This window comes from Eublepharis macularius, chromosome 1 (genome assembly GCF_028583425.1).
Source record: "Eublepharis macularius isolate TG4126 chromosome 1, MPM_Emac_v1.0, whole genome shotgun sequence".
Taxonomy (NCBI): Eukaryota; Metazoa; Chordata; class Lepidosauria; order Squamata; family Eublepharidae; genus Eublepharis; species Eublepharis macularius.
Window position 1 is genome coordinate 221336954 of NC_072790.1, and position 26168 is coordinate 221363121.

The window sequence follows — 26168 nt, forward strand, 5'->3', positions numbered from 1 at the left end:
GAGCAATTATTGCAGTGTGAGGCATCAAAAACCATTGATTCATGTAGCCCAATTTTGGCCATTTTGGCTGACAGCAGATTTCCAGGGTCAAACTGCAATCTTTCCCAGCACCTGAAGTCTTTCAACCAGAGATCAAAATGGGGATCTTTGGTATGCAAATCAGTAAAAACAAAATGATCAGAAATGTACTTAGGGCTGGCTGGTGATCAGGGTTGGGGTACGGGGATGCTGTACCGGCATAAGTGAATGTAAAGCTTCTTGGTGTTGCCGTGCCTTCACTGAAGATGAAATACAGTCAAGTTGGCCAGAAAGTGAAACTCTAATTATCTTTAGTCGTCATAGATATGAAAGTACTTTTAAAATTGAGCAGATACTATATAGGTAGTGAAGTGCTATGCAGACTGGTGGTGAAGTATTCATAGTTGTAATCTTTACATATTTGGGTCCACTTGATGTGTTACTTTACAGGTCTGCAGGCTGAGTCTTGGACTCGGGTTAAACTCTTGTTTTTCTGTATGTCATGCTGGCCCAATGATGGTTGATAGGTGAGTTTTTTTTTAATGGACTGTATTGTTACTGAATTAGAAGCGAACCCCCTGTTTACCTAACAGAAGCATATCCGGCTTTGAGAAAACCATCCCTTAGCTTTGTGCCTAGCTTCCTGCCAACATTGTCCCATGGGGATGTGTGGGCATCAGTTTTGTTTGTCTATCTTCCTCCCAAATAGTCGTGTTATATGTTTTAAAGAAATTTGCCAGAGAATGCAAAATAAATGAATACATCTAACTATACTTGAGCTGTTCATTTGTACAAATCCATGCTGGGAATTTGTGCGGGGAACATCGCACCCCTCTTTGGTCAAGCTCAGTAGAAAGTAGGTTCCCTTGAGAACCTGTTGCTTGTACCCACGCACATCTGGGTTAGGGGGCAGGGCTTTCTGTTGTCACTAGGTGTGACTTTCAGTCTGGCATGGCTGTCTATCTGTGTAGAAGTTTGGTACCCCTGCTAACATTTGTGAGGCTGCTCTGGATCTCTGGCCCCCAAACATATTTCAGAGGTGACTTTACCATGGAGCAAGGAGAAGTGGCAGTCCTCAGATGGCAGTTCCAAGAAGGACATGGAGTGAGAGACAGGGAGTGAAATCTGCCCCGTGGGGCATAGTCTTGTTTGGAGGTTCTCATATTCAGTTCACTAGGGCCCTTGCAGGAGAATGTCCTGATAGTGTGTACCTCTTACTCAGGGCTTTTTTTCTGGGAAAAGAGGTAGTGGAACTCAGTGGGTTGCCCTCAGAGGAAATGGTCAAGTGGCTGGTGGCCCTGCCCCCTGATCTCCAGGCAGAGGGGAGTTGAGATTGCCTTCTGCACCGCTCAGCGGCGCGGAGGGCAATCTCAACTCCCCTCTGTCTGGAGATCAGGGGGTGGGGCCAACAGCCATGTGACCATTTTCAAGAGGTTCCGGAACTCCGTTCCCCCGCGTTCCCCCTGAAAAAAATCCCTGCTCTTACTCACATTATGTGTTGCCATTTGGAGGTTTCACTACAGGCCTCCAAATCTGGGCATGGTATCTAGTTTTGTTTCTCGTACATTCCATTTTTGTCATTAACTTGCTACTATTGTCCCTGGACGCTAATTCTTTCCACCTCCTGGGATGGCTCTTAGTTCTTTCCAGACCTTATTAGAGTTTCTTTGCTTGCTTCTGGGCATTCTGTGCAAGGACCAATGATTGATCATTCTTGTGGCACAGGGGCATCCAGAATTGTCTGGATTGCGGGGCAGGAAAAGATATCATGCTGAAACATAAGTGTAGAGCCTCAACAGAAAACAGATGTGGTATGTGCATCACTAAACTTTTTCCTATTGCAGCAGAGGCAAAAAAGCATTATTTTAGTTAATCATTATTTCTTTTAAGATAAATATCCTGCCCTTCCTAGCTCTCTGTCCAGATCAAGGATAGCTTTTGTGTGTGCTATAGGCAGAGTTTTAGTTAATCCTTCTACTTCTGCTTCCATAGCAATTTCATTTAATAAGATTTTTTTAAAAAAATTTCATGGGAGTTCAGCTGGACATTGTTCAATAATGCAAAATAAAGAAGTCTTTCCACTATGTTGCCTTGTGTCTGTATGGAAAGTTATCCCTTTGCTTTTAGGGGCTGTAGGCATAAATAGGATGTGCTTCCAGATGTGGTTGCTGACAATTGTGTTTGATAGGATAGGCATCCAAAGGTGGTTGCTGTGCTGCTGACCCTTCCTTTTAGATGGATACACATCTGAATGCTCACTCAGATGCATATCCATTATGCTCCTGAGCCCAGAGTAGCTTCTGCTAAAGATCATGTATTCAGCTAGTGAAACAAACTCTATCGGATGGAAGAATGTTGACTTGAGACAGTCTACACTAGCTGAACTCTGCATTTTGAAACTGCATCATTTCTCTATAAGACATTAAACCTTCCCAAGAAAATGGAGAATTAAAAAAAAAAGACAAATCCATACAGTTTGGGGCTGCTGTAATTTCTGTTTGATGCTGTTCGACTTCCACAAGACAAACTGGTGATTTTTCAGATAGGGCTCTTGGCAGAACTTCTTAGCTAGGAGGTGGTGATTTGTGATCCCTCCACTTGTCTGTGATGTGCAGAAGCACTCATATTGAAGTTCACTATGCTAAAATAATTTCCCTTGGGTAGCTTTACCACCTCAGTCATCCCTTCTGCTTGCTCATTAAAATTCACTTGGAGCTTACCTAGACCAATAACATAAACTGAGCCTCCAGAAATTGAACTAATGCAAAAAAAAGCTAGATTATCTGGTGTTATTGTGTGTTACGTGCTGTCAAGTCGCCTCCGACCTATGGTGACCCTATGAATCAAAGACCTCCAGAACATCCTATCTTTAACAGACTTGCTCAGATCCTGCAAACTGGAGGACGTGGCTTCTTTTATTGAGTAAAGCCATCTCGTTTTAGGTCTTCCTCTTTTCCTGCTGCCTTTCACTTTTCCTAGCATTATTGACTTTTCCAGAGAATCTTGTCTTCTCATGATGTAACCAAAGTATGATAGCCTTAGTCTTGTCCTTTTAGCTTCTAAGGAGAATTCAGGCTTGATTTGCTCTAATACCCACTTATTTGTCTTTTTGGCTGTCCATGGTATCCACAGAGGTGTCTCATACCCAGTAAACTTACCATATAGTAAGTTTACTGGGAATTTACATCTAAGTAACTGTGGTTAGTAGTTATCTTTCGAAGTAATATAGAAATTGCATGTATCCATTGGGAGACCAACCCCCTTCCCAGCAACATTAGGGCAGTGCCTTTTATTAGGAACTTCACTAAGTAATGAACCACCTTTTCAGCTACACAGAACTCTTCTTCAGGCTGGATTTGAAAGTGTTTTATTGAATTTTAAAGTTTGCTCACTACTTTGTGATGTTTTGGTTCATCCTGATGAAGTAATATTATGTGCATTTGTTTGGGAAGTGGCTGCATTGCAGTCCAGGGAATAAGATACCTAGTGAGTGTGCATAAGATTGCAGTTGTTGAATGTTTTTGCAAGTCACCTTGTTTACGTTTCCCTTACCTTTGGATGGAAGAAAAACCTACATTGACTAAAACATACACTGAAATGAAAAACAGCTATCTTCTGTTGTTTGAAATGTTCAGAAGCAGTTTACTCCACGTTAAAAGGCATGTTTTTGGCTCACCTCTCTCTCTCTTTTAAACATGGCCTGAGGAAGAATACTTTGATCTGAGAAAAAAAGGGGGGGGTGGAATCAAAGCCATTCAAGTTAAATTTTCAAAGGAAGCCAGAGAAAAGAGGAGGTGGGACTGTTAAAACTGTGAGCACAGGGCTATAGCTAGATCACATGGTGAAAGAGTCTCAGTAGGGCTGGAGTTAGGATTGAGCATTAACCCCATGAGGGTTAATCTGGTGGTAGAATTAATGGAAGGCAAAAGTTTGAGCTGAGTTGTCTGAGTGAAGGGAGATACGATGAGCAGCAGGAAGAGGGGGGTATTGGCAATCTGGGGAGGCAGCCCTCTTTGCCTTCCTGCAGCCTTGAGCGGCTCATCATAGAGGCCGCAGCATGCCAACCTGGAAACTCCCACTTCGTGTTCTGGTTCATCCTGACAAGTACCAGATAGAAGAGATGGACGCTGTAGGTCATGTACATTTATCCTATCCTATCAATGCCCACCTCAAAATTTGTACGGTGAAATGATGAAGGAAGGTCTTTTACCAATGCAAGTATCTGCCCAGACTTACTTAGCAAGGGCAGACTGCTGCTTCGGGAACTGGGGAAGTGATCCTCAGAGGGCTGGTTGTTTGTGGTGTATGTGATTCATCTTCCAGAAGCTAATGCCATTACCTTCTTATCTTTATTGTTGGCAGTGCGTCAGAGATGGCGAGCGTGCTGTCTAGGCGTCTGGGGAAGCGTTCCCTGCTGGGTGCCCGTATTTCTGCTCCCCCTTTACTGGGGGATGGCGTTCTTGTGGCAACACAGATTCCTCCCTTGCAACCGGATCTTAGCAAAATGTCTTCTCCCCTTGCTTCGTATGAGGACAACCACTCCAAGGAGCAGGCCGAAGAGTCCGCCAATCAAAACCAAAACTGGCAGGCGCTGCAACCAGGCCAAAAGGTATCAAAGTGGTTTCTGCAATGTATTATGGTCTTGGTGGGATCCAAAATCTAGTTGCTGGTTCTTTTGTACTTGTATCTGTGTAAACCGAGACACATAAAGGTATCCAGAGGTTGGGGGGAGAAGTGCAGATTAAACAAGATTAGCAGTCAACATTTATAGTTTATTCTCTTGTTTTTTGCAGATTTTGTGTTTCATGCTAAAATTGGGAGTGTTAGGAAGGGGTAGACTGCCTTTATTACTGGATTTTATGATAAGATACCTCTAGCTTCTTTGTCTTTAACTACAGCTGATGGCCTACAAAAACAACCCACTCAGAAATAATCGTACGTAAACTGAGAAAAAGAAATGACTAGAAAAAAAATGTACAAAATAGAGTGATGTCCTGAAAACCTAGCTGGAAGAAAATAATACCCCCCACCCTCAAATATTGACATTTTTTGGTTTATGTGGGAGGCCTCTCTCTCCAGAAGTTGCAATACAGCTTTTTGGAAGTGCTGGATTCAGCAGGGTCAGGCTTGATGGGTACACCTGCAAGAAAATCAAATAACAAAAAACCCACTGAAAAATCAGAGATTGGGCCAGAGTTCCTAACGAAAATGAGTGGAGTTATGCCAGTCCGATGCCAGGGGTGGGGGATCTCCTGGTCCCATCCTCCACCCCTCGCCCTGCTTACCTGGTCGGTGGGGAGGGGGACACACCTCCCAAGGTGGTGGGATGTGCTCCTGTGTGCTGCAGCAGCCCAGTTTGGCAGGATTCAGCTCAAATCGGCCGCTGTGGAGCTCAAGAGCAGTCCTGCACTCTGCAGTGGCTGGATTTGGGTTGAATGTGGGGCGCAGCAGCACTCCTGTGCTCTACAGCATCCCAAATTGGGCCGAATCAGGCCTGATTCGGCCCCCTGGGGAGCATGGGAATGCTCCCAGGGCAGCACATGACCCATGTGATGACATTACTTCCTGGAAGTGATGTCATCGCACAAGCTGTGAGTGTGCATGCACACACACAGGGGAAAGAGAAAGGTAGTGCTGGGCCTCTGATCTCTCGCCAGGGGAGTGTTGGGGGATCTGGCAACTCTAGTTATGCCTCTTGTCACTCCCCTACATGTTCAGTAAGAAATCACAGGGCAGTGCTTGCTGATGGAATTGGGTCAGGTCTCTTTGACAGGCATAAGCCCCCCCCCCTTCTATTCCACCCTTCCATTGAGGAACTATGAGGACCATTCATAGATTTTCCAATGTTTTATCATGACATCAACCTTGTGAGGTTGGTTGGACTGAGAGAGGCCAAGTGGAGATTTCATCCTGGGTTACTCCAGTTCAGGTCCCAGCACTTTATCCACTAGCTCCCTTCTGGTTCTCTTTGCCAGCATATTGGACTTCTGTTGCTTAGAGTGGCACAGGGCTATGGCAGATGCCACTGTGAAGTAAGCCCTCTTCTAGCAGTCAGTGGCCTCTCAGTTCCCGCCCCCCTCCCCATTCATCTTTGCATGCAAAGGAGTTGACAAAAAATTGAGACCTTGTTAAGGCAAACATTAACTTAATCATAGGTGTTTTTGTTGTTGTTGTGTTATGAGCACAAAAAAAATACCAATGGACTTTATGAGGAAATTACTGTGGATTCTGTTTCGTGTGAATCGTTCTGGTCCTCCGCTGTGCCTCTCATTTTCTGCACCTCTTTATCACAGGACTGGTTGTTGCAGCATTCTTGATCTTTCCACATGGTAATTGGAGTTCCCCCATAAATAGGCCCCAAGAATAGCTTACACAAGTGTGCGCATCTCAGCACAGATACAATTACATTCATAAATAGACTTTGGGAAGTTAGGCAATAGCTATATCCAACTAGGTCATATTGGAGAGGAAAGACCCATGTGGAGCTTGAATATCGCCTCTCCATGGAGTAGTGGGGAACGGATTGGCTGTTATAAAAATGTATCCCATCCTTGCCTAATGCACTCTTTCTGCTTGCATGATTATAAGCATGTTTGGTAAGGAATGGTATAATTGGCTTCGAAGTCTGTTCTGAAACTGTTTTGAAGATTGTGAGAAAATCAGTTAGAAGCCACTTGCTTCTTACAGTACCTGTTTCTACTTGAGTTACATAACCTGAGTCAATATGCACATCTACCTTGTGATGTATAAAGAACATGTGTGTGTATAGAAATGTTCATGATTCCCTGTAATATCCACCTATAGGACAACTTGATCCTTTCCTGATATTTGGGCTTTTGAAAATTCATTTTGTATTTTCAAAAAATCCTTCTTTACTGGCAATAACAACTTGACAAATTAAAATCCCAGGAGCTGCCTGGTTGGATCAGACCAACAATCCATCTTATCTCTAATGATGACCAGCCTGATACTGTTTTTGGGAAACAATCAGAAGGATGCTGCTTCTGAACATGAGAGGGGCCACCCAGCTGTTATACCTCATAGCTATGGGTAGATCTGCCTTCTAAGAATGTGCTGAGTTCATTACAAGAAAGAGCGTTGGATGAAGAAGGGAAGTGGGAGATGTGTTGAGGGAATTGCAGACTGAAACCTGCATTGGAGAATGGAGTGTCAACTTTAACTGATAGTAAGTTTTCCCTTTGTAGGTTTATGTCTTCTACAATGGGCAAGAAAATGCTGGTCTGGTGGACCACCATGACCTCGTGAGTAATGAAGTGAAGGTGTTGCTGCTGGAGCAGGGGTTTCACATCTGCAGGAAAGCCACAGAGGTGAGGCTAGCTGAAGTCCAGGTATCGCCTCTCCCAACCCTTGAGATGGACCATGGAACTCCCACAACGATGGGCTACAGCTCTCTCCCTGTGGCAATGGAACACTCTCCAACCACGGCGCCCGTTACCGTAGCATCTGTTCCAAGATCGGTTTCTAGGAATATTGATGTACCAAAAAGGTATGTCTGGATTAGTCTGCTGTCATTATGGTCTTCTTCTGTTGGGCTAGCAGAATGGCTAGATGAGAGAACCATCCACTGTCTTTTCTGAGTATTCAACTTAAGCTGCACAGCTGTATATTGTTGAGAGAAGTATATATATTACCTGTTCAAATAAGAAGAGGAAAAACATTAGGAAAGCAGAGTTTTCTTGTCCTGAAAAAATAATGCTGATTAAATGTGCATGCATTTAATTTAATTTCAGAGTTTATGAGTCGCTGATCAGGCCTAGCTCCTTGCTCACTGTTCTGTCTGAAGGCACTGAACAGCCGGTTGTCATGGGGAATTTGACAAGCAGGATGTATTGGAGATGTCTGTGTCTCTGTTCTTCACTTCCAGTATCTGTGGGTCAGAGATATACTTAGAATTCTGCCAACAAATCCCAAATTCTGTCAAATGTATGATCTGTACAAATATATATATTATATGCATGCTTATTATTATTATGCTCATGCATAATTCCTTCTTGTGCTGATTTTGTTTTATTTTATTATTTAGAATATTTACATGTATTCTTTCTTCCTTCCAAGCACCCAAGTTGGCCAGCAGTCAAACTGAAATAAAAACAGTTAATTGAGGGGGGAAACCCTGAAATACAGTTTTAAAAACAAAACATTTAAAAATCAAATATGATAAAAACAACAGTCAAATTACACTTGGAAAAAGAAGGGTTGGCACCTCTTTTCACTAATTCATTCAAGGCCCTCTGGTATTAAAATACCTTCAGCTTGCTTTGGAAGGCTTGGTGGGACGGTGCCAATATAGTCTACTGAGGGAATGAGTACTACAAGTAGAAGCAATAGAAAATGTGCTCCCAAAGGTTTCTGTCAGCTTTACCTTGGATAAGGTTAGTTTCTGCAGGAAAGTTCCATCCTTAGACCACAGAGTTGATATAGTTTGCCAACCGCCTTTCTGCTGAAAACAAAATCAATCCCACTCAATCCAATTTAGAATCAATGAAAACAGCTTGCATTATGAAACCTATAAGAGATCCAACACTCTTCTATGCCTTTGAGTTGCAGGGGGAAGATCAAATAGCTTTGTAGGAATGCTTGTCCACCAGTACTGATTTTTTCATTGGGATTAACCTTACCATGTGCCTGCTCAAGGCAATTCTTTTTGTTGCCTGCTGCTTCTCAGAGCAGTGGTGGGAGAAAGGGGGGGGGAGTTGTTGGCCTCCTATGTTGATACATCACTTCTGGGTACAACCCTGTAGTGCCTATGGGTAGTACTAGGAATTGCTGGAAACTCTGTGTTAAAACAATAGAATTTTGCCATAGAGTCACAGCGATTCCTAGAACTACCCATTGTCATTTCTGGGTTGTATCCAAAAGAGATATAGTGGCATTGGTGATGTCTTGGATGTCACATCCCCTTCCCCCATATCTGCCTCCTTCGTCCCCCCTGCTGGTTTCCAGGTTCAGCCTGCCAAACCCTAATTGGGATCTCTGAAAAGCTTCTGAGAAAAGTCAGGTTTCCTTGAAACACAGTTTTAATAAAGCTGCCTTAATTTTCACAGATCACAGCATTTTCTCTTGGTGATGAACTAGGGTTACCGTGATGCAAAATGTCTGTCTATATCCAGAGTATTCACAGATTTACTTAGAATGTCTTTGGTTAATGTCCGTTACTGGATTATGGTGGACAAATCTGGAAAACCCCAAGAATCTCTTAACCCTCTGACTTAACTAAATATTTAAAATGGGCAGTGAAAATACCATGTATGCTGTCAACTGATTTCCAGGTACTCGATGTTCCAAAGACCTGCTCTTGGGGGCTGTTTGGAATAACTGCTTGAATAATTCATTATGCTAAAAGCACGTTTTATAGATTTCCCCTCGCCTGGAGAAGCAACAGAATGGAACACCTACAGTGCCATCCTAAGTAGAGTCACTCCTTTCTAAGTCTATTGACTTCAGTGGGTTTAGAACAGTCTAACTCTGCTTAGGGCAATGCTGCTCACTTAGTACACAAACCCAGGCTGCACACATTTTTCTGCTTGTATTTAAAAAAGGGTCCTGGACTTGATTTGACCTTGCTGATTTTAGATCTTGATCCTAAATGTGTGTTAAAAGTAGAGGAGTTTCTTTTTAAACCAAGATACTGTATTGGAAGATTGTTTTTCAACAGTGAATACTTGCATTGGGGAAGGTAACTGGTTGACAGTAGTTCTCTGATATACTAGAATCAGAGTACATTCCTGTATGAACCTGTTGATATGAACAGGTGTAGCCCACAATGCAATGGTTGGACTTGAACTCAGCTCTCCCAGGCCCAGTAACATATCCATCAGGCCCGGATGTCATACTCTTGATTTGGGCGGCTTATTATTTTTTTCCCTCCCATTTTAGGAAGTCAGATGCTGCAGTTGACATGGACGAGATGATGGCAGCGATGGTCTTGACCAGTTTATCCTGCAGTCCAGTGGTACAGAGTCCCCCTAACAGTGACACTAGCATTCCAGGTGAGTTTGATTTAGTAGCTGTTCAGCCAGGGAGACCCTCTTTCTGGACACTCTCTAAACAGCGCAGTAATTCTGTAGAAGTCAGCCAAGCACCTCCGCTGCTGAACTCAAACTGGTTTGGGAAATTCAGCACTCCCTGCTCTCTGGAAGGCCTTCCTGGCTCTAGTAATCCCAACCCTTTTGCCTGTTGACTTCTTTCCTTCCTGTGGACAGGTCGCATGCTACTGCAGCTGAAAATGCAGTTTGAGTAGAGAGAGATGGACTGGTGGTGAATGCCAGTATGTTCGGTTACAGCAGTGCAAGGGTGTGTGTGTGTGTGGGGGGGGGGTCAATTGCGAGGTGCTTAACCCTCTCCTTGCAGTTCCTCCCTTTGGGCCTCCCATTCTCAGGCACCAGACTTACTTCTTGTCTCAGAACCTGTATTTGTGGGGGAGGGAGAGAGGGGAATGAGAATGGTGACTGGAGGGGGTAAGGGTTTTTGCAGAAATTGGCCGATGGGGCAAAGATTTAAGCCCTCCCTTCCTTGGGCTTCTACTCGTCTCTGGAAGTGAGCCCCACATTAGCAATAGAAGTCAGAATCAGGGTTGCGTTCCTTGGAATGCCTCATCCTGACCTAATTCCTAACAAAGAAGAAGAGTGGTGGAGCCCTTTCCTTAGAGGGAACCCCTACCCCACCCTGCAGTCTGTGAGAAACCTGTGAGTCGAATCTCTTGAGGTTGCTGTTTGTGGCAATCCATTCTGTCCCCCCTGCAGCTGCCAGACAGCTGCTAGAAAGGCAGCTGGCTGAGTGAGGGATGCCGTCTACATTCCCAGAGAGAGAGAGAGAGAGAGACATGGGACAAGAAACCCGACCTGCTGCTGTTTCCAGTCGGATGCTCAGACCTATTACAGGAGGTGGTGAGCATGCTGGAGCTGGGAGCCTAAAAATAGGATCCCCGTGTGCTTTGCAGTTGAGTGTGGCCTCCAGGCCGTTAATCAGCTGCAAGTTGCATGGGCAGTACTGGTCTGGAAAACACGATTGAAGTGCGGTGAGGGGACACACAATTTGCTGTCTTGTTTCTAGCTGCATGCTTTAATGGTACCAGTCCATTGACTAAAAAAGACACCAGCTTTAGTCATGTCTCCCCAACTGGGATGAAGGGAGCATAGCTGTGGTTTGGAATGCCATTTAAACTGACGAACCGTGGGTTGTGATCGGCTGGAAATACCCAAATTGGAATCCATGATTTGAAGTGGGTTTACAGCCTATAGATTTACTGATTAAGGTTTAGAGTAATAATAGTAATGCTTAGTGTGTTTGTCCGGCTCTTTCAGAATTCTTAGCACATCGCATACATTATCACAGTAATTCTTGCAACAACCTTGTAAGGTAGTTCAGTATTATAATCTTCCTATTGCAAATGGTGGGGCGGGGGTTGAGACTGAGAGAGAAAGAAACTTGCCTGAGGTCACTGAGATAATTTGTGGCTGAGATGAGTAAGTTGACATTTGAACTGGCAACCTCCCAGATCACAGCTCAGTCTCTCAGCTGTCATGTCTGAATTGGCAAACCTGGGTTTGCAGCATCACTACCTTCTTTAGGAACTGGCACATTCAGGGACTGGGAGTGAAGTGGAGAGAGTAGAAAATGAAAGCAGACATGCAGCTGTAAGCTCTCCATTGTACATTTAGAAGCTCAAGCAGACTTCGGATTCTAACATGTTGAGGTTAAAATGTCAGGCCCTTTGGCTGTTTCATTCCGGTCTCAGGCCTGCCATTGGGACTGAGACAATATTAGTTGTTCTGGTGGAGGGTTTCCTGTTACAGTTGGCCAAGGGGAATGCATCCTTTTGGTCCTGCTTGATATATCTGTGACCTTTGACACAGTTGGCCAGTCTTCTTGCTGGAGTGGTTAGAAAATAGAGTTGATGAGAAGGGGACGGCATTTTGTTTGCTGAAAGTATTTATATCCTGCCTTTCTCCCCCCAAAAGAAGGTGGCTTTGGTGGTTTCAACCATGTGATGTCTGCTCCAGATTCAGAAAGCTCCTGTAGGGGATGCCAGTTTGGGATATGACTTGTGGAGTGCCGTGGGACCAGTCCTGTCCTTTCTCCACTAAATATGCTACTAAATGTGACCACCCAATAGCTGTGGCTTTTGAGAAGTAGGGGTCCTACCCCTCTGTTGGGCTTAACTCTCAAGTATTCCCAGCCAGAAGCCCTCGGTGGCTTTGCCTCCCTTCAAGCACCTTGCTTGGTCATCTGCTCTAATGCTGGTTAAAAATCCTTAACATGCTTTTTATTTAAAAGAGACAGAGAGGGTGGAGTCTTTCTTCTCGACATCTATGTAATTTGGGGAGGGAAAATTGTTTGTATGGGTGTACCAGAGTGGTGTGAACAAAGCTGTGTTTGATGTGAAAGAAATAACTCATCACTTGATGATTTGAATGTAGGCATCTGATATAAAAATGCAAAGTGTTGTAATTAGGTGTAGTGCATCTTTGTTTAGTAGAAAAAAAGCCGTTGAATAGGTGAACCGGATTAGGCACTCGTGGGGAGGCTGTGACTGGCTGCTTTGCATGCAGGTTTAATTCCAGCATTTTCATTTAAGGGATCTCAGGTAGCAAGTGTTAGAAAAAGCCCTTCTCTGTCTGTGATCTAGAAAGATGTGCCACTGAGGCTAAGCAGTACTGATCTAGACAAATGGTTTGATATGGCATATGGTGGCTTCACAGAACAGTTTTCTCCCTTTCCCCGTAAAAAAAATCAGCAACTGGTTGGGGTCAGGCAGTGCACAGAATTTCCAAGGATGGGGCGATTCCTCTCGTATTAAGGAAGGTCTTAATTTTTTCCCAGCTTTCTTCTATTCTTTACATTCTGAATCTCTCTTAATGAACATGTATTGCACAGAACATATGCTTTTAAAAATACTATTCTTGGCAGGACAACCTGCATTCTGCACACTAAATAGAAATAGGAAATGTACACCCATATTTGCTTGCGATCTGTATTGTATACTGCAGTTTTTTTCAGTTATAGGCAGGGGCAAGAAGTTCCATACATCATTAGTCTGTATTCCCACTCCCATGTTTCCGGAAGTGCTCGATTCCGCCCCTGTTTGAGACTTCATCTTGTGATGCTCGCACGTTTTCATGTGTCTCCATAAAAGCGCTGTAAGAACTTGCAGTTATGGCACTCTGCCTCTCACCTCCTGTAAGTGTGATGCAGTTATTCATGCCTGTTCGTCTCTCTTTCTGTGTCTCAGCATCCCAAGCAGCATGTGATGTGTGGAAGGAGAGTGGTGATATGTCAGATGGTGGCAGCAGCACCACCAGTGGACATTGGAGTGGTGGCAGCGGCATCTCCACCCCTTCACCGCCCCACTCGGAGGCCAGCCCCAAGTATGCAAGCGAGGCTTTCAGTTCCCCTCGGGCTGATGATGGCTTTGAGACGGACTCGGATCCTTTTGTCTTTGAGGAGCCAGCTCCCAGGAAAAGAAAGGTGTGGAGGGTAGAGACAGGAGTTGGAGGTGGGAAGGTTTGTCCCCGAGATCTTTTGGAGAGGTTAATAAATTAATAAATCTTATCATTAATTTAAAAAATTAGGAGTTGCAATAATGTCCTTGCTGCCCTAATTTGAATTTCCCCAGGAATAATGTCGGGGGGGGGGGATAAAAAGTTGCTTGGCAGGAATTAATCTTGTCCAGTTGTTAGGGGAGATTGTCCTCAAGAAGAAGGGAAATTCTGGAGCCATGAGGTTGCACAGATGTTTGAGGTAGCTTGAGAGTTTGGTCCTGGAATGACCCAGATCTGTGTTTCTCCTAGAATTCAGTGAAGGTGATGTACAAGTGTTTGTGGCCCAGCTGCGGCAAAGTCCTTCGCTCCATTGTTGGAATCAAAAGACATGTGAAGACTCAGCATTTGGGGTAAGACCTCCAATTCCAGTTTAAGCTGCATTTACTTAAACAAAAGCTGCACTTGATAATTTCCTGCAAGGTGTTATTTAGGATGGGACTTTGGTACTGCTGCAGCATATCACAGACAGGCTGAGGCAGTGGGCAGTCGTACTGTAATCTAGTCCTGGCTTGTGCATATGCTCCACCCCACATAGGGGTCCCATTCCCCCAGTGGGGACAGGGGGTACCCTACCCCCTGCTCCTGTTCTTCACCATCTCTCAAAGCAGCAGTGTCATACGTGGTGTCACATCACTTCTGGCTAAAAAATAGAAGTAACATATGGTAGCTCTAGGAGTTGCTGGAAACTGTATGATTTTATCATAGAGTTTCCAGAAATTCCTAGAGTAACCTATGTCACTTCCATTTTTTTAAACTGGAAATGACATGGTGTCACAGCTGGCATTATGCCCCCCCCCCAAATTCTCCCTCATCTTGAGTCAGTTGTAAGCAGAGTGAGGACTCACACAGAGGAGAGGGCTTAAGATGGAGCCTAAAGGGCAGGAAACAGAAGACTGTTAACCAAGGAAAGGAATAAGACAAAGCTTCCAATATTTGGTTGTTGGGGGTTTTCCGGGCTGTATTGCCGTGGTCTTGGCATTGTAGTTCCTGACGTTTCGCCAGCAGCTGTGGCTGGCATCTTCAGAGGTGTAGCACCAAAAGACAGAGATCTCTCAGTGTCACAGTGTGGAAAAGATGTAGGTCATTTGTATCTACTCAGGAGGGGTGGGGTTGAGCTGAGTCATCCTGTAAGAGTTTCCCAGGGTGTGGAATGCTAATGGCGGGAGGCTTCACTGAATCCTGAGGAGGTTCTTTTGCATATGGATTGGTGCTTGATGTGCTAATCTTCTCTGCAGGGCTATTGTCGGGTGTGGAGTGTTTTGTTGGCCTGGTGTTTTTCAGAACTGGAGCCCATGCTCTGTTCATTCTTAAGGTTTCTTCTTTCCTGTTGAAGTTTTGCTTATGCTTGTGAATTTCAATGGCTTCCCTGTGCAGTCTGACAAAGTAGTTGGAAGTGTTGTCCAGTATTTTGGTGTCCTGGAATAAGATACTGTGCCCTGTTTGAGTTAGGCTATGTTCAGCCACTGCTGATTTTTCAGGCTGTCCAAGTCTGCAGTGTCTTTCATGTTCTTTTATTCTTGTCTGGATGCTACGCTTTGTGGTCCCGATGTAAACTTGTCCACAGCTGCAGGGTATACGGTATACTCCTGCAGAGGTGAGGGGGTCTCTGCTGTCTTTTGCTGATCGTAGCATCTGTTGTATTTTTCGGGTGGGTCTGAATACTGCTTGAAGGTTATGCTTTTCCAATCACCACCCCCGACAGAAAAGAGGCATAATGAAAACATTAGTGGATCGTGCAAGACGGATATGTGAGCCGCGCTTTCTCAATGAGGAAATTAATCATCTAAACCACGCACTTCAGGCAAATGGCTACTCCAGAAATGAAATCCGAAGAGCAATCAAACCCAGGATGAATCAAACAACCAAGGAAAAACAGTCACCTACAGGAAAAGTGTTTTTGCCATATATCAAAGGAATTACTGATCAGATGGGAAAGCTTATGGAAAAGCATAACCTTCAAGCAGTATTCAGACCCACCCGAAAAATACAACAGATGCTACGATCAGCAAAAGACAGCAGAGACCCCCTCACCTCTGCAGGAGTATACCGTATACCCTGCAGCTGTGGACAAGTTTACATCGGGACCACAAAGCGTAGCATCCAGACAAGAATAAAAGAACATGAAAGACACTGCAGACTTGGACAGCCTGAAAAATCAGCAGTGGCTGAACATAGCCTAACTCAAACAGGGCACAGTATCTTATTCCAGGACACCAAAATACTGGACAACACTTCCAACTACTTTGTCAGACTGCACAGGGAAGCCATTGAAATTCACAAGCATAAGCAAAACTTCAACAGGAAAGAAGAAACCTTAAGAATGAACAGAGCATGGGCTCCAGTTCTGAAAAACACCAGGCCAACAAAACACTCCACACCCGACAATAGCCCTGCAGAGAAGATTAGCACATCAAGCACCAATCCATATGCAAAAGAACCTCCTCAGGATTCAGTGAAGCCTCCCGCCATTAGCATTCCACACCCTGGGAAACTCTTACAGGATGACTCAGCTCAACCCCACCCCTCCTGAGTAGATACAAATGACCTACATCTTTTCCACACTGTGACACTGAGAGATCTCTGTCTTTTGGTGCTACACCTCTGAAGATGCCAGCCACAGCTGCTGGCGAAACGTCAGGAACTACAATGCCAAGACCACGGCAATACAGCCCGGAAAACCCCCAACAACCATCGTTCTCCGGCCGTGAAAGCCTTCGACAATACATCTTCCAATATTTATTGATGCTGCACTTGGCCAGTCCAGAATCTTCATAGTGCCTGCCAATTTCCGGGGACTGTGTTACATAGTGTTATCTAAAGAAGGGAGCTCTGACTTTGGAAAGCTTACACCCTGAAAATCTTGTTGGTCTCTAAGGTGTCACTGGACTCAAATTGTGTTTTTCTACTGCAGACCAACATGGCTACCCACCTAACACTGCAGTTCCCTAGTGGGCCTGAAGAGGGCTCTGAGGCCAGAGCACCCCAGTGACTACCCCATATGGCTTTCTAGCCTATTGATTGATTGATGGATTTGATTTTTAGTCTGTGCTCCCCACAAATGAGCTCAGAGCAGAGTAACAACAATTAAGTTACATTAAAATCATACATAAGATGCAGTTCACACAATAAAAACTCTGGATGACGGTCCCAATTTACGCAGCCCCAAGAACATTTCTATGGACGGGAGGTGGAGAGAACAGCACAGCCTAGATCTCAGACTCAAGCCCAGGCCACAAAGTTTTTGGTTGAAGCCTTGAAGTTCAAAGTGTGAGCAGGAGATAAATGTTTTGCTATAGGTCATGTTCAGTGAAGCTATGGAAGAACGTCCCCAGATTCACTGCTCTACTTTCTCTCAAAGAAATAGTCCTCTCTCTAGCGGAATGAGGCAGAGCTCCAGATGAGTGGTTCGAGTGTCGGACTTGAATCTGGGAGACCCAAGTTTGAATCCCCACTCTGCCATGGAAACGATCTTGGTCCAGCCACTCTCCTTCTCTTTCTGCCTAACCTGCATCATGAGGTGGTTATTCTCCATTTTACCCTTACAATCATGTTGTAAGCGGCTTTGGAGGCAAGCAGGGTATAAATAAATAAATCATATTTTGGCTCAGTTCTCAGCCTTAGCCCAGTAAGTGACCTCAGGCACTCTGGGCTGGAGGACGCACTCTCTGAGATCTGAATTTGGGGATAGCTGCCTACATCCCGAACATGGCCCTGGAACCATCTCTGTACTCTCATGACATCAGCTTGTGCAGTCAATGAGTGTAGAAGGATACAGGATAGTTTCCTACAGTCCTGCTCCTCACCAATGCTGAGCCTAACATAACCACAGAAGTGCAAACTCTACTCAAGTCAGGTGCACTCCTGCAATCAGGAATGTTGTTTTTCCAAGGTTTGGGAGGGCAGAGGCTATGCGCCTGTAACTCATTTGCACATAAGTGGGAAGCAGGGCCAGTGGGTGTGATTCTGCTCCCCTGTCTAGACACATTGCTTAGACATAGTTCTGTTGTGTGTACAGGATTACTGTCATCCTGACGTTTTAATTGTGATTTGTGTGTTCATGAGGTCTTTTTTTTTCAACAATTTTTATTGGATTAGATTATTTAATCATAAAATACAAACATTCTCCCTTCGTTAATGTCTACTTCTAACCCGCTCCCTTTCCTCCCCCCTTTATTTGACTTCCAACAGTTTTCCAACCCTTTATCTATCTTATTGCTCACTTACTTAATACCACATGTAATCTATTAAACATACACTTAAACTCTCTTCTAAGCTTATTATTCTCCCATCCTTTACTAAATCTTATATTCTAAATAACACATTGCTAATGAGGTCTTGAAGGTTTTCGCGTTCCAGTTTGGTTGTGACTACAGCCTCATAGTTGTTGGAGCTGTTTTGTCATGCTGTGTTTTTGGTGTGATGTAGAGGGGGGCCCTCTGGTGGGGAGGATGGGTTAATAGCATTTCAGGCGCTAAAATGAGAGTCTCCTTTGGCTGACTAGGTGTACACGGCCACATTTTTTTGCCCTTTTACTGAGGCCACAGTCACATTTTCATGGCGGGGGGGGGGGTGTCAAGATTTCCCAGATATCCCTTTTTCCTCTTTGAACCTCTGCTGATTTCCCAGCTCTTCAGCGCCACTGACTCCTCTCATACACAGATCTCTTTTAATATTACTTTGTTCTTTCTGTCCTCTCCAACACAAAATTGTACCACACAGAACAGGCTTTCCCTTTTCCTGAAAACATCTGGACGGATCCTTTTTAGATAGCATTCTATGTTTGATCCTTTTCCCTCTGAAATCGGACTGTTTGTGAGCCATCTGTGACGTCACAGCTCAGCCACTGAAGTCATGTGGGGGATGGCAGTTGGGGGAGAGTCTTTCAAACAACAGGCAGGATCAGTTTGATTTATAATAATAAATAATCTAGTGCAGCAGTGATTGCCCAGATGTATGCTAGAAGAGGGTCTGACTTGTGTAGCCCGCCATGTTGTATCTGTGCCCCTTAATGTGGCAGTGCTGCATGCGGAATTGATCTCCTCTCTGTCAATTTATGAGCAACGACATCATTTTGAAAGCGAGCAAGTGACATATATGGGACGGGTCCAAGCCCACCCAGGAAGTTTCCGTGGGAGAATGGGGATTTGAACCTGTGTCTCCCAGATGATAGTCTGGCATTCTAACTACTATACGATGCAGCTGTCCAGGATCTTGGGTAGGGGAGGGTCTTTCCCGACACCAGTTGCCTGAGTTGCTTTAAAGGAGGTGCCGGGCACTGAGCTTGGGGTTTTCTGCATGCAAAGCATGCGCCCTATGAACGAGCAGTGCTTGTGCAGCTGCGCGCTCCTTTAGCTGTGTCCTGTTGCTCAGAAAATATGGCCCCATCCCTCCGGCCCAGTAGGCTGGGAGGCTGGGAAACCGGGAGGCTGGGACACTGGAGGTGAAACAGTGTATTGGCTATCATGCAGTGGTAAGGAGGATGGATGCCTGTGGATTTTTATGAGTGTCGATTGAAGAGCAACTCCACTTCTAATGTAGGAAAGAAAGACATCTCTGTACTTAGTATCCAAGAGTAACCCAAGAGCAGTGTTATTGACTGAACTTTCTTTATCCCTTACACACATCTTTCTTTGTCCATCTGCTGCAGAGATGGGGCCAACTCTGACCAGAGGAAGAGGGAAGAAGACTTCTACTACACTGAAATGCAAGTGAAGGAGGAGGCACCACCTGAGCCTGTGGGCACCGTTGCCAGCCCCCCTTTGGACTCCTCCCCTGCTGTCATCCAGCAAGCTCTATCCAAGCCCGAGGCCCTCGTTCTAGATCAGGCCACCCCTTTGGAACCTCCCTTGCCCAGCAGTGCCCTCAGCCAGTCAGCCCCCAGTTCTTTTTGGCATATCCAAGCCGACCATGCATACCAGGTAGGTGTACCCTCCATGCATCTGACGAAGAGAGCTGTGGCTCTCGAAAGCTTATACTACAATAAAGTTGGTTAGTTTTAAAGGTGCTACTGGACTCTTTGCTATTTTGTTACTGCAGACTAACACGGCTATTATTTTGAACTGCTGTAGCAGTGTTTAAGTGATTCGGCTGCAAATCAGCACTCTACTGGTTTGAATCCCACTACTGCCATGAGCTCAGTAGGTGACCTTGGGTAAGCCTCTTCTCTCGGCCCCAACTCCCCAGCTGTATTGTGAGGATAATAATAACACTAACTTGTTCACTGTTCTGGGTGAGGCACTAATCTGTCTAGAAGCGTAATTATTATTATTGTGATTGTTATGGGATAATCAGGGCTTTTTTTGAGGGGGAATGCTCCAGAACAGCATTCTGGCAGCTCTAGAATCTGCCCATGTGATTCTTTCCTCCTTCGGCCCCACGGGCTCTGCAGAGGAGGTTAAGCTGCAAGCTGCTTTGAGTTCATTCTGCTTTCTTTTCATTCCTCTGTGTGTGTGTGTGAGAGAGAGAGAGAGAGAGAGAGAGAGCAAGCAAGCTGGGGCCCAGCGCGGGCTCTGCAGAGGAGGTTTAGCTGCTTTGAGTTCATTCTACTTTTTTTTCATTCCTTGGTGAGTGTGAGAGAGAGAGCTCAGGCCCCACATGCACTCTGCAGAGGAGGGTTAAGCTGCTTTGAGTTCATTCTGCATTCAGGGGTTTCTGTGTATGTGTGTGCTGCTTTGAGTTCATTCTGCTTTCATTTCATTCAGGGGTTTCTGTCTATGCGTTTGCTGCTTTGAGTTCATTCTGTTTTATTTTCATTGGGGGAGTGGGTGGGTGGGGCTGTGTGTGTGTGCTGCTTTGAGTTCATTCTGCTTTCTTTTCATTCCTCTATGAGAGAGAGAGTGCATGCAAGTGCAAGCAGAGCTGCTGGGGCCAGCTCTCCAGAGGAGGTTAAGCTGCTTTGAGTTCATTCTGCTTTCTTTTCATTCCTCTATGAAAGAGCGAGTGAGAGCAAGTGCAAGTAGAGCTGCTGGGGCCGGCTCTCCAGAGGACGCTAAGCTGCTTTTGAGTTCATTCTGCTTTTTTTCATTCCTCTCTGAGTGAGTGAGAGAGAGAGAGAGCGCTGGGGCCCAGCAGGGGCTCTGCAGAGGAGGTTTAGCTGCTTTGAGTTCATTCTGTTTTTTTTCCCGTTCCTCTGTGAGTGAGAGAGAGAGAGTGCAAATAGAGCTGCTGGGGCCGGCTCGCCAGAGGAGGTTAAACTGCTTTGAGTTCATTCTGCTTTCATTTCATTCTGTGTATATGTGGGTGGGTGGGGCTGTGTGTGTGCTGCTTTGGGTTCATTCTGCTTTCTTTTCAGGGGGTGGGTGGGGCTGTGCATGTATGTGTGTGTGTTGCTTTCATTCTTTTGTTGACTGAAGTTGACATTGTCATGGTTCCCACAGCTTTTGAATGCAGATTGGTTCTGTGTTAGTTAAATATATTGTTATGGTTATTCCAGTTTTATGCTAGGAATGGATAGCTGTGTCCAAGTCACAGAAGGCTTTCATCAATATATTCATCTGCATATAGGTGCTCTTATGTCTTAATAGCTGTAACTCAAATGGTTCTCCCCACCCTCAGCTGATTAACATCACTGAAATTGCAGTGGACGTATGGGTGTTAAGGAAGTTTTTATGAATATTGTTTGTCTGGTACATTGGAATATTTATGAGCATTTAACAATGTCACAACAGCTTAGCCATTGGTAAGGTAGAGTTGGCAGGCAACAAAAAAAGCCATTTTAAACTAAGTATAGCTCTAATGCAGCTAAAGCTGAGTATCTAATTTTGATTTGCTCCAGTAAAGCAAAACCCTCCCTGAAAACTCAATATTCATTAGATTAGGAATTTCAGACGCTGTGGAATTTTGAGAAAGAATTTTGGATGTTTTTTCCTACGCTGGCGGAGGGAATCTGTTAGAATTTAGATTTATGAGATGGGTTTTGGATTTTTAGAGGCTCCCTCCTTCTTGCATATTTTAAAATATGATTCCAAAGAAATGAAATGTTTGGGAAAGGGAATGGATTTCACTTTTTGTAGAGGACACAGAAAGAAAAAGAAAACCCCTTTCTCATAATAGTGTAATTTTCCAAGCTTACTAATATTTATTTCATCATACTGCATTGTGCTGGGTTCTGGAAAGCGGTGTCACTTCAGGGAGTGATGGCACTTCCGGGAGTGACGTCATCACAGATTTCTGGGATCGCGCGCGCACTTTGCGCGTTCACATGTTGCAATAGAGAGTTCCACCACCTCTTTTCCCAGAAAAAAAGCCCTGGGGATAATCATGGTTTTCGAGTGTCACTTAACCCAAAAGAACATCCTTCTCAGCTGTTAAAACAAGGGAGAGAAAAATGCTGCATTAGAATAAATCAGCATGGAGCAGAACCACAAGTGACAAAAGGCACAGATTGGACACTTGTCAGCTTCCCTCAAGTTTTGGCGGGAAATGTAGGCAGCTTGGCGGAATGTTGGACAAGTGACAGTTGAAAAGTCCATAGGACAGCAGTCAGAGAGCCAAGCTGCAAGACTAGGATGCCTACATTTCCCATCAAAACTTGAGGGAAGCTGACAAGTGTCCAATCTGTGCCTTTTGTCACTTGTGGTTCTGCTCATGGTTGATGGAGTAGAACCTTCAGCTCTGTGTAAGGGAGTAGCTGAGGATTGGGCAGTGGTCTGAGGTAGGATAATTGGGGCCTTACGAGTGTGTCAGACTTGTATAGTGGTTAGAGTGTGGAGTGGTTAGAGTGCCAAACTAGGATCTGGGAGAACAGCGGCCTGAATCTCCACTTTGTCATAGAAGCAAGTTGCTGCGTGACCTCTGGCCAATCACATACGGGGGTATGAAGACAAAATGGAGAAAGGGAGAATGTTGTGAGCCACTTTGTGTCCTTATTGAAGAGAAAAGTAGCATATGAGTATCTTAGATAATGTGCCTATTTTTATTGATGAAATATTGGAGGGCTTTTTAGTATCAACAAACTGAAATCTGAACTGTTTTATGGTGACTGAATTTTAATTGTTGCTACTAATTCTGGAAATTTACTGCTGTGATTATTAGTACTTATATGCAATACTTTGTTGTTTTTTTGTTTCTGCTTATTTAGTAATTGAGTAGGTTGTATTTTACATTGCTATGATGTGAATTATATTTATTTATCTTGTTATAAACAATCTCCAGCATGAGAACAGAGAGGTGGCACATCAGTGTTATAAACATCATAAATACATTTCACATTAGGGTGTCTAGCTGAAAAGCCAGCTTCTGTATTATAAGAACCTCTCGAATGGCCAAAATGCACTTGTCTCTTCTTAGGCTGTTAGGATTCTTTCTGATGGGCCAGTATGGGCTCACTGAAAGTGAGGACTCCTCAGAAGGAGAGGAGCCTTGTGTAGCCAGCCCTGACTCCTCAAGAGAAGAGGAGCTCTGTGTAGCCAGCTCTGACTCAGCAGAAGCCGGCGATCAGGAAGAACAGCTGCTGGCTAATCAGAGTCCACAGCCAGCAGCTGAGCCAGCTCCAACACCACTGACACCCTCCAGCTCCAACACCACTGGTGAAGCCCAGCCACTAGTTGCCCAAAGTCCTTAGTCAGCGGCTGAGTCAGAGACACGAATGCCCTCCAGCTCCAATACCACTGGTGAAGCACAGCCAAGGACGCTCAGACCTCCAGCCTCACCCAGAGAGCGCCGCAGACAAAAACCGTGTGTGGAGCTGCAGGAGAGGTGGCAAAGTGCGCGCCTCCTGGCCAGACGCCAGCTGCTTGTTGAGAGCGATGAGGAGTGAGCACAGGATAGCTCCCAAGCAGCTGGCTGCAAGCCCAGCCTGTCTATAAAACCCAGCCACAGAAGACCAGGAGGCGTGGAAGTAACACGTCAGAATCCTGCTCTGACTGCGACCACTCTGCTGAATCTTGCCGTGTTCTGGCCTTGCCGTGTGACCCCTGGACTGTGCCTTGGCCTTGTTTCTGGATCGCCCTTACTCTACGGACCTCCTGACTTGGCTTTCGGATTCTGGACTTTGGACTTTGTACTCACTCCTGGCTTTGGACTTGTGCTGTGACCTCAGACCGGTCTTGGACTACTCTGCTTGGGCTGTCCCAGCCCGTGACACTTTCCATAACACTCTGTGCATTTGCTAGCTGCGATAAAGCTATCTTCTGATACTTTAATGACAAAGGTTGAGTCTTTAGACTGTGATTTGGTTAGTCTGTACATCTGAGGCAAGATACTGAACCGTTTAATGAATAAATAAGATAAGTACAGCCTCCCATCTTAAACCTCTGCAACTGGCTGAAAATAAAAATCTCTAAAGTGTTAATTTTTTTTTAAATGCTGCATGTCTTGTAATCTTATTATATACACAGTGCCATCCTAAGAACACTTTCCCGAGAGTAACCCCCCCCCCCATTGATTAGACTTGGGATTGCTCTCAAAATGTCATCAATAGAGAAGTACACGTCATTGTTTAATAAGACTCTCCTTTTTTTTCTTTACAGGCTTTGCCATCCATTCAGATCCCTGTATCCCCGCATATATTCACCAGCATCAGCTGGGCGGCCGCCACATCCACCATTCCTACTCTTTCGCCGGTAAGTCTGAATTTTTAGTTTTGATGAGGAAGGCAGGAGTCTTGAGGAAAACAGAGATCAGTTTGGAAATGCATCAGGAGGGTGGGTGAGAGGCAGCAGATCTATGTCTTTTGATTGCCAAGGACTGAACTAACTGAAAGGTTTTGGTTTAGGGTTGTGGTACCCAGGGATGAGATTGAACCCTTCTGGCAAATGCCGTTTCCCTGATAGAAATCCCACCCACCCACTGCAGACAGCTATTGGCTCTCTATTTGGGGGGAAAGACAGATCACCCCCATATTGTGGTTGGAGCCAGCGGAGTATTTCTGTAGGTGGAAGAATTTCCTCTAGCAGAGTGTCCTGGTGTAGTCTGAAATGCTATTCCTGGGGGTTGCTTGGCTCACTGGAGCAGCAGGTTGGGGAACATTCTCAGCTACAGCGAGAAGGGAGAAGTGAGATAGTTGTGGTCTGTGAGTGGAAACTCCTCTGCCATTGAAATGTTCCACTGGATCCAAGCTTAGGCCTTGTTTTTCCTCTGCGAGGCACTGATTGGAGGTTAGGTGGTGGGATTTCTGTGAGAAGGGTGACACAATGGGTTTCCTCTGTGTAGGAGCCCTGATTTAAATCCTGCCCACCCGCAGCTGCTTTTAACTTTTAAAAAGTCAGGAAGCCTGAGGAACACTAATTACCCCCACAATATGGCCCTAAGTGGGTCATCATGATAACGGTCTGCAATTTTTTCTTATTATTTCATTTGTATCCGGCTTCCCAACCCCACAAAGCAACAGTTTACAGCAGTTAGGATGAAAAACTAGTATGATGGTGAAAGAGAATAATAAAATCAGAACTAAGCAAAAGCTTCTTCTTGGTTGCAGGTTCGAAGCCGGTCCCTGAGTTTCAGTGAACAGCAGCAACAGCAGCCACCGCCCATTCTGAAATCCCACTTGATTGTTGCATCTCCTCCCAGGGCACCCAGTGGCACCAGGTGAGAAGCTACTGGGCGTCAGCCACAGTGTTCTCAGCGGGGCTACAAAGAAGTTTGAATTTTGGACTAATTAGGGTTAGTTTCCTTCCTGGTAACTGGAATTCTAAATCAGGATTCCTCCCTAATTAGGAATCTCAATAACTGGGAAAGGAACAAATCTTACTGTGTATCCCTAAGGACAGCTATACCATTCTAAGCCCATTGCCTTAGAAGGGTGTATCTGCTTAGAATGTTCGCTTCTCAAGGCATCTGAATTTGTGTGTTGTGTGACTATTTGGCATTAGTTGAAGACTTCAGTCTTCAATCTCGGTAAGTTGCACAAGGGGCAAAGGTAGGGCGGGGGGGGGGCAGGGCATGTGTGAGTCTGTCTGCTGGTTCACCCCCGTCTGAATTGAGCTTCTGCCCTGATATTTTGGGTTTCTTCAACCTTTGTTACCATTTTCACTGACGCCAAGGGTGGAAGTTCAGTGGTAGCGCACACACATGGCAGACAAAGACCTCAAGTTCCGTTCCTAGCAATTCCAGTAGAAAAGGTGGCAGGGCTTGGAGAGAGCTGAGACCCCAGAAGTCAGCATCAGGCTGAGAAGACTAGGTAGACCATCAGTTTGACCCTATGGAAGGTAGCTTTGACCCTGACCTGGATGGTCCAGGCTAGTCCAATCTTGTCAGATCTTGAAAGCTCAACAGAGTCAGCCTTGGTTAGTACTTGGATCGGAAACCTTCAAAGAAGTCCAGGATGGGAGTTCTTTGAATGGGAAGTACTTTGTACTTGGATGGGAGACCACCAAGGAAACCTGCACAGGGGAAGGCGATGGCAAATGTCTCTTGCCTTGAAAACCCTATGGGGTAACTATAAGTCATCTGTCACTTGATGACAGTTTATACACATAAACACACACATGAGAATTCTGAACGTTATGCTCTGATGAAGACTCAGTTGCAAAATGCAAGATAAACAAACAGTCCTTCTGCCTTTGGAAGGGAACCATAGCTTATTGCCTTGACATAGCTTGTATGGTTGACATGTAGAAGGCTCCCAGTTCTGCCTATAGCATCTCTAGT

The 26168-nt window shown here is 45.0% G+C and overlaps 1 protein-coding gene across 2 annotated transcripts in view; it reads left to right on the plus strand.

Annotated features, from left to right (window-relative positions):
* ZNF395 (zinc finger protein 395) overlaps positions 1-26168 on the plus strand; it is a 46431-nt gene that overhangs the window by 11638 nt on the left and 8625 nt on the right. For both annotated transcript variants that reach the window (XM_054988531.1, XM_054988538.1), the window contains exons 2-9: positions 4381-4627; positions 7224-7525; positions 9916-10028; positions 13271-13506; positions 13830-13930; positions 19228-19498; positions 24050-24142; positions 24997-25106. In XM_054988531.1, coding sequence (XP_054844506.1) covers positions 4391-4627; positions 7224-7525; positions 9916-10028; positions 13271-13506; positions 13830-13930; positions 19228-19498; positions 24050-24142; positions 24997-25106 — 1463 coding nt within the window. In that variant the 5' untranslated portion in view covers positions 4381-4390. The remainder of the gene's footprint in view (positions 1-4380; positions 4628-7223; positions 7526-9915; positions 10029-13270; positions 13507-13829; positions 13931-19227; positions 19499-24049; positions 24143-24996; positions 25107-26168) is intronic.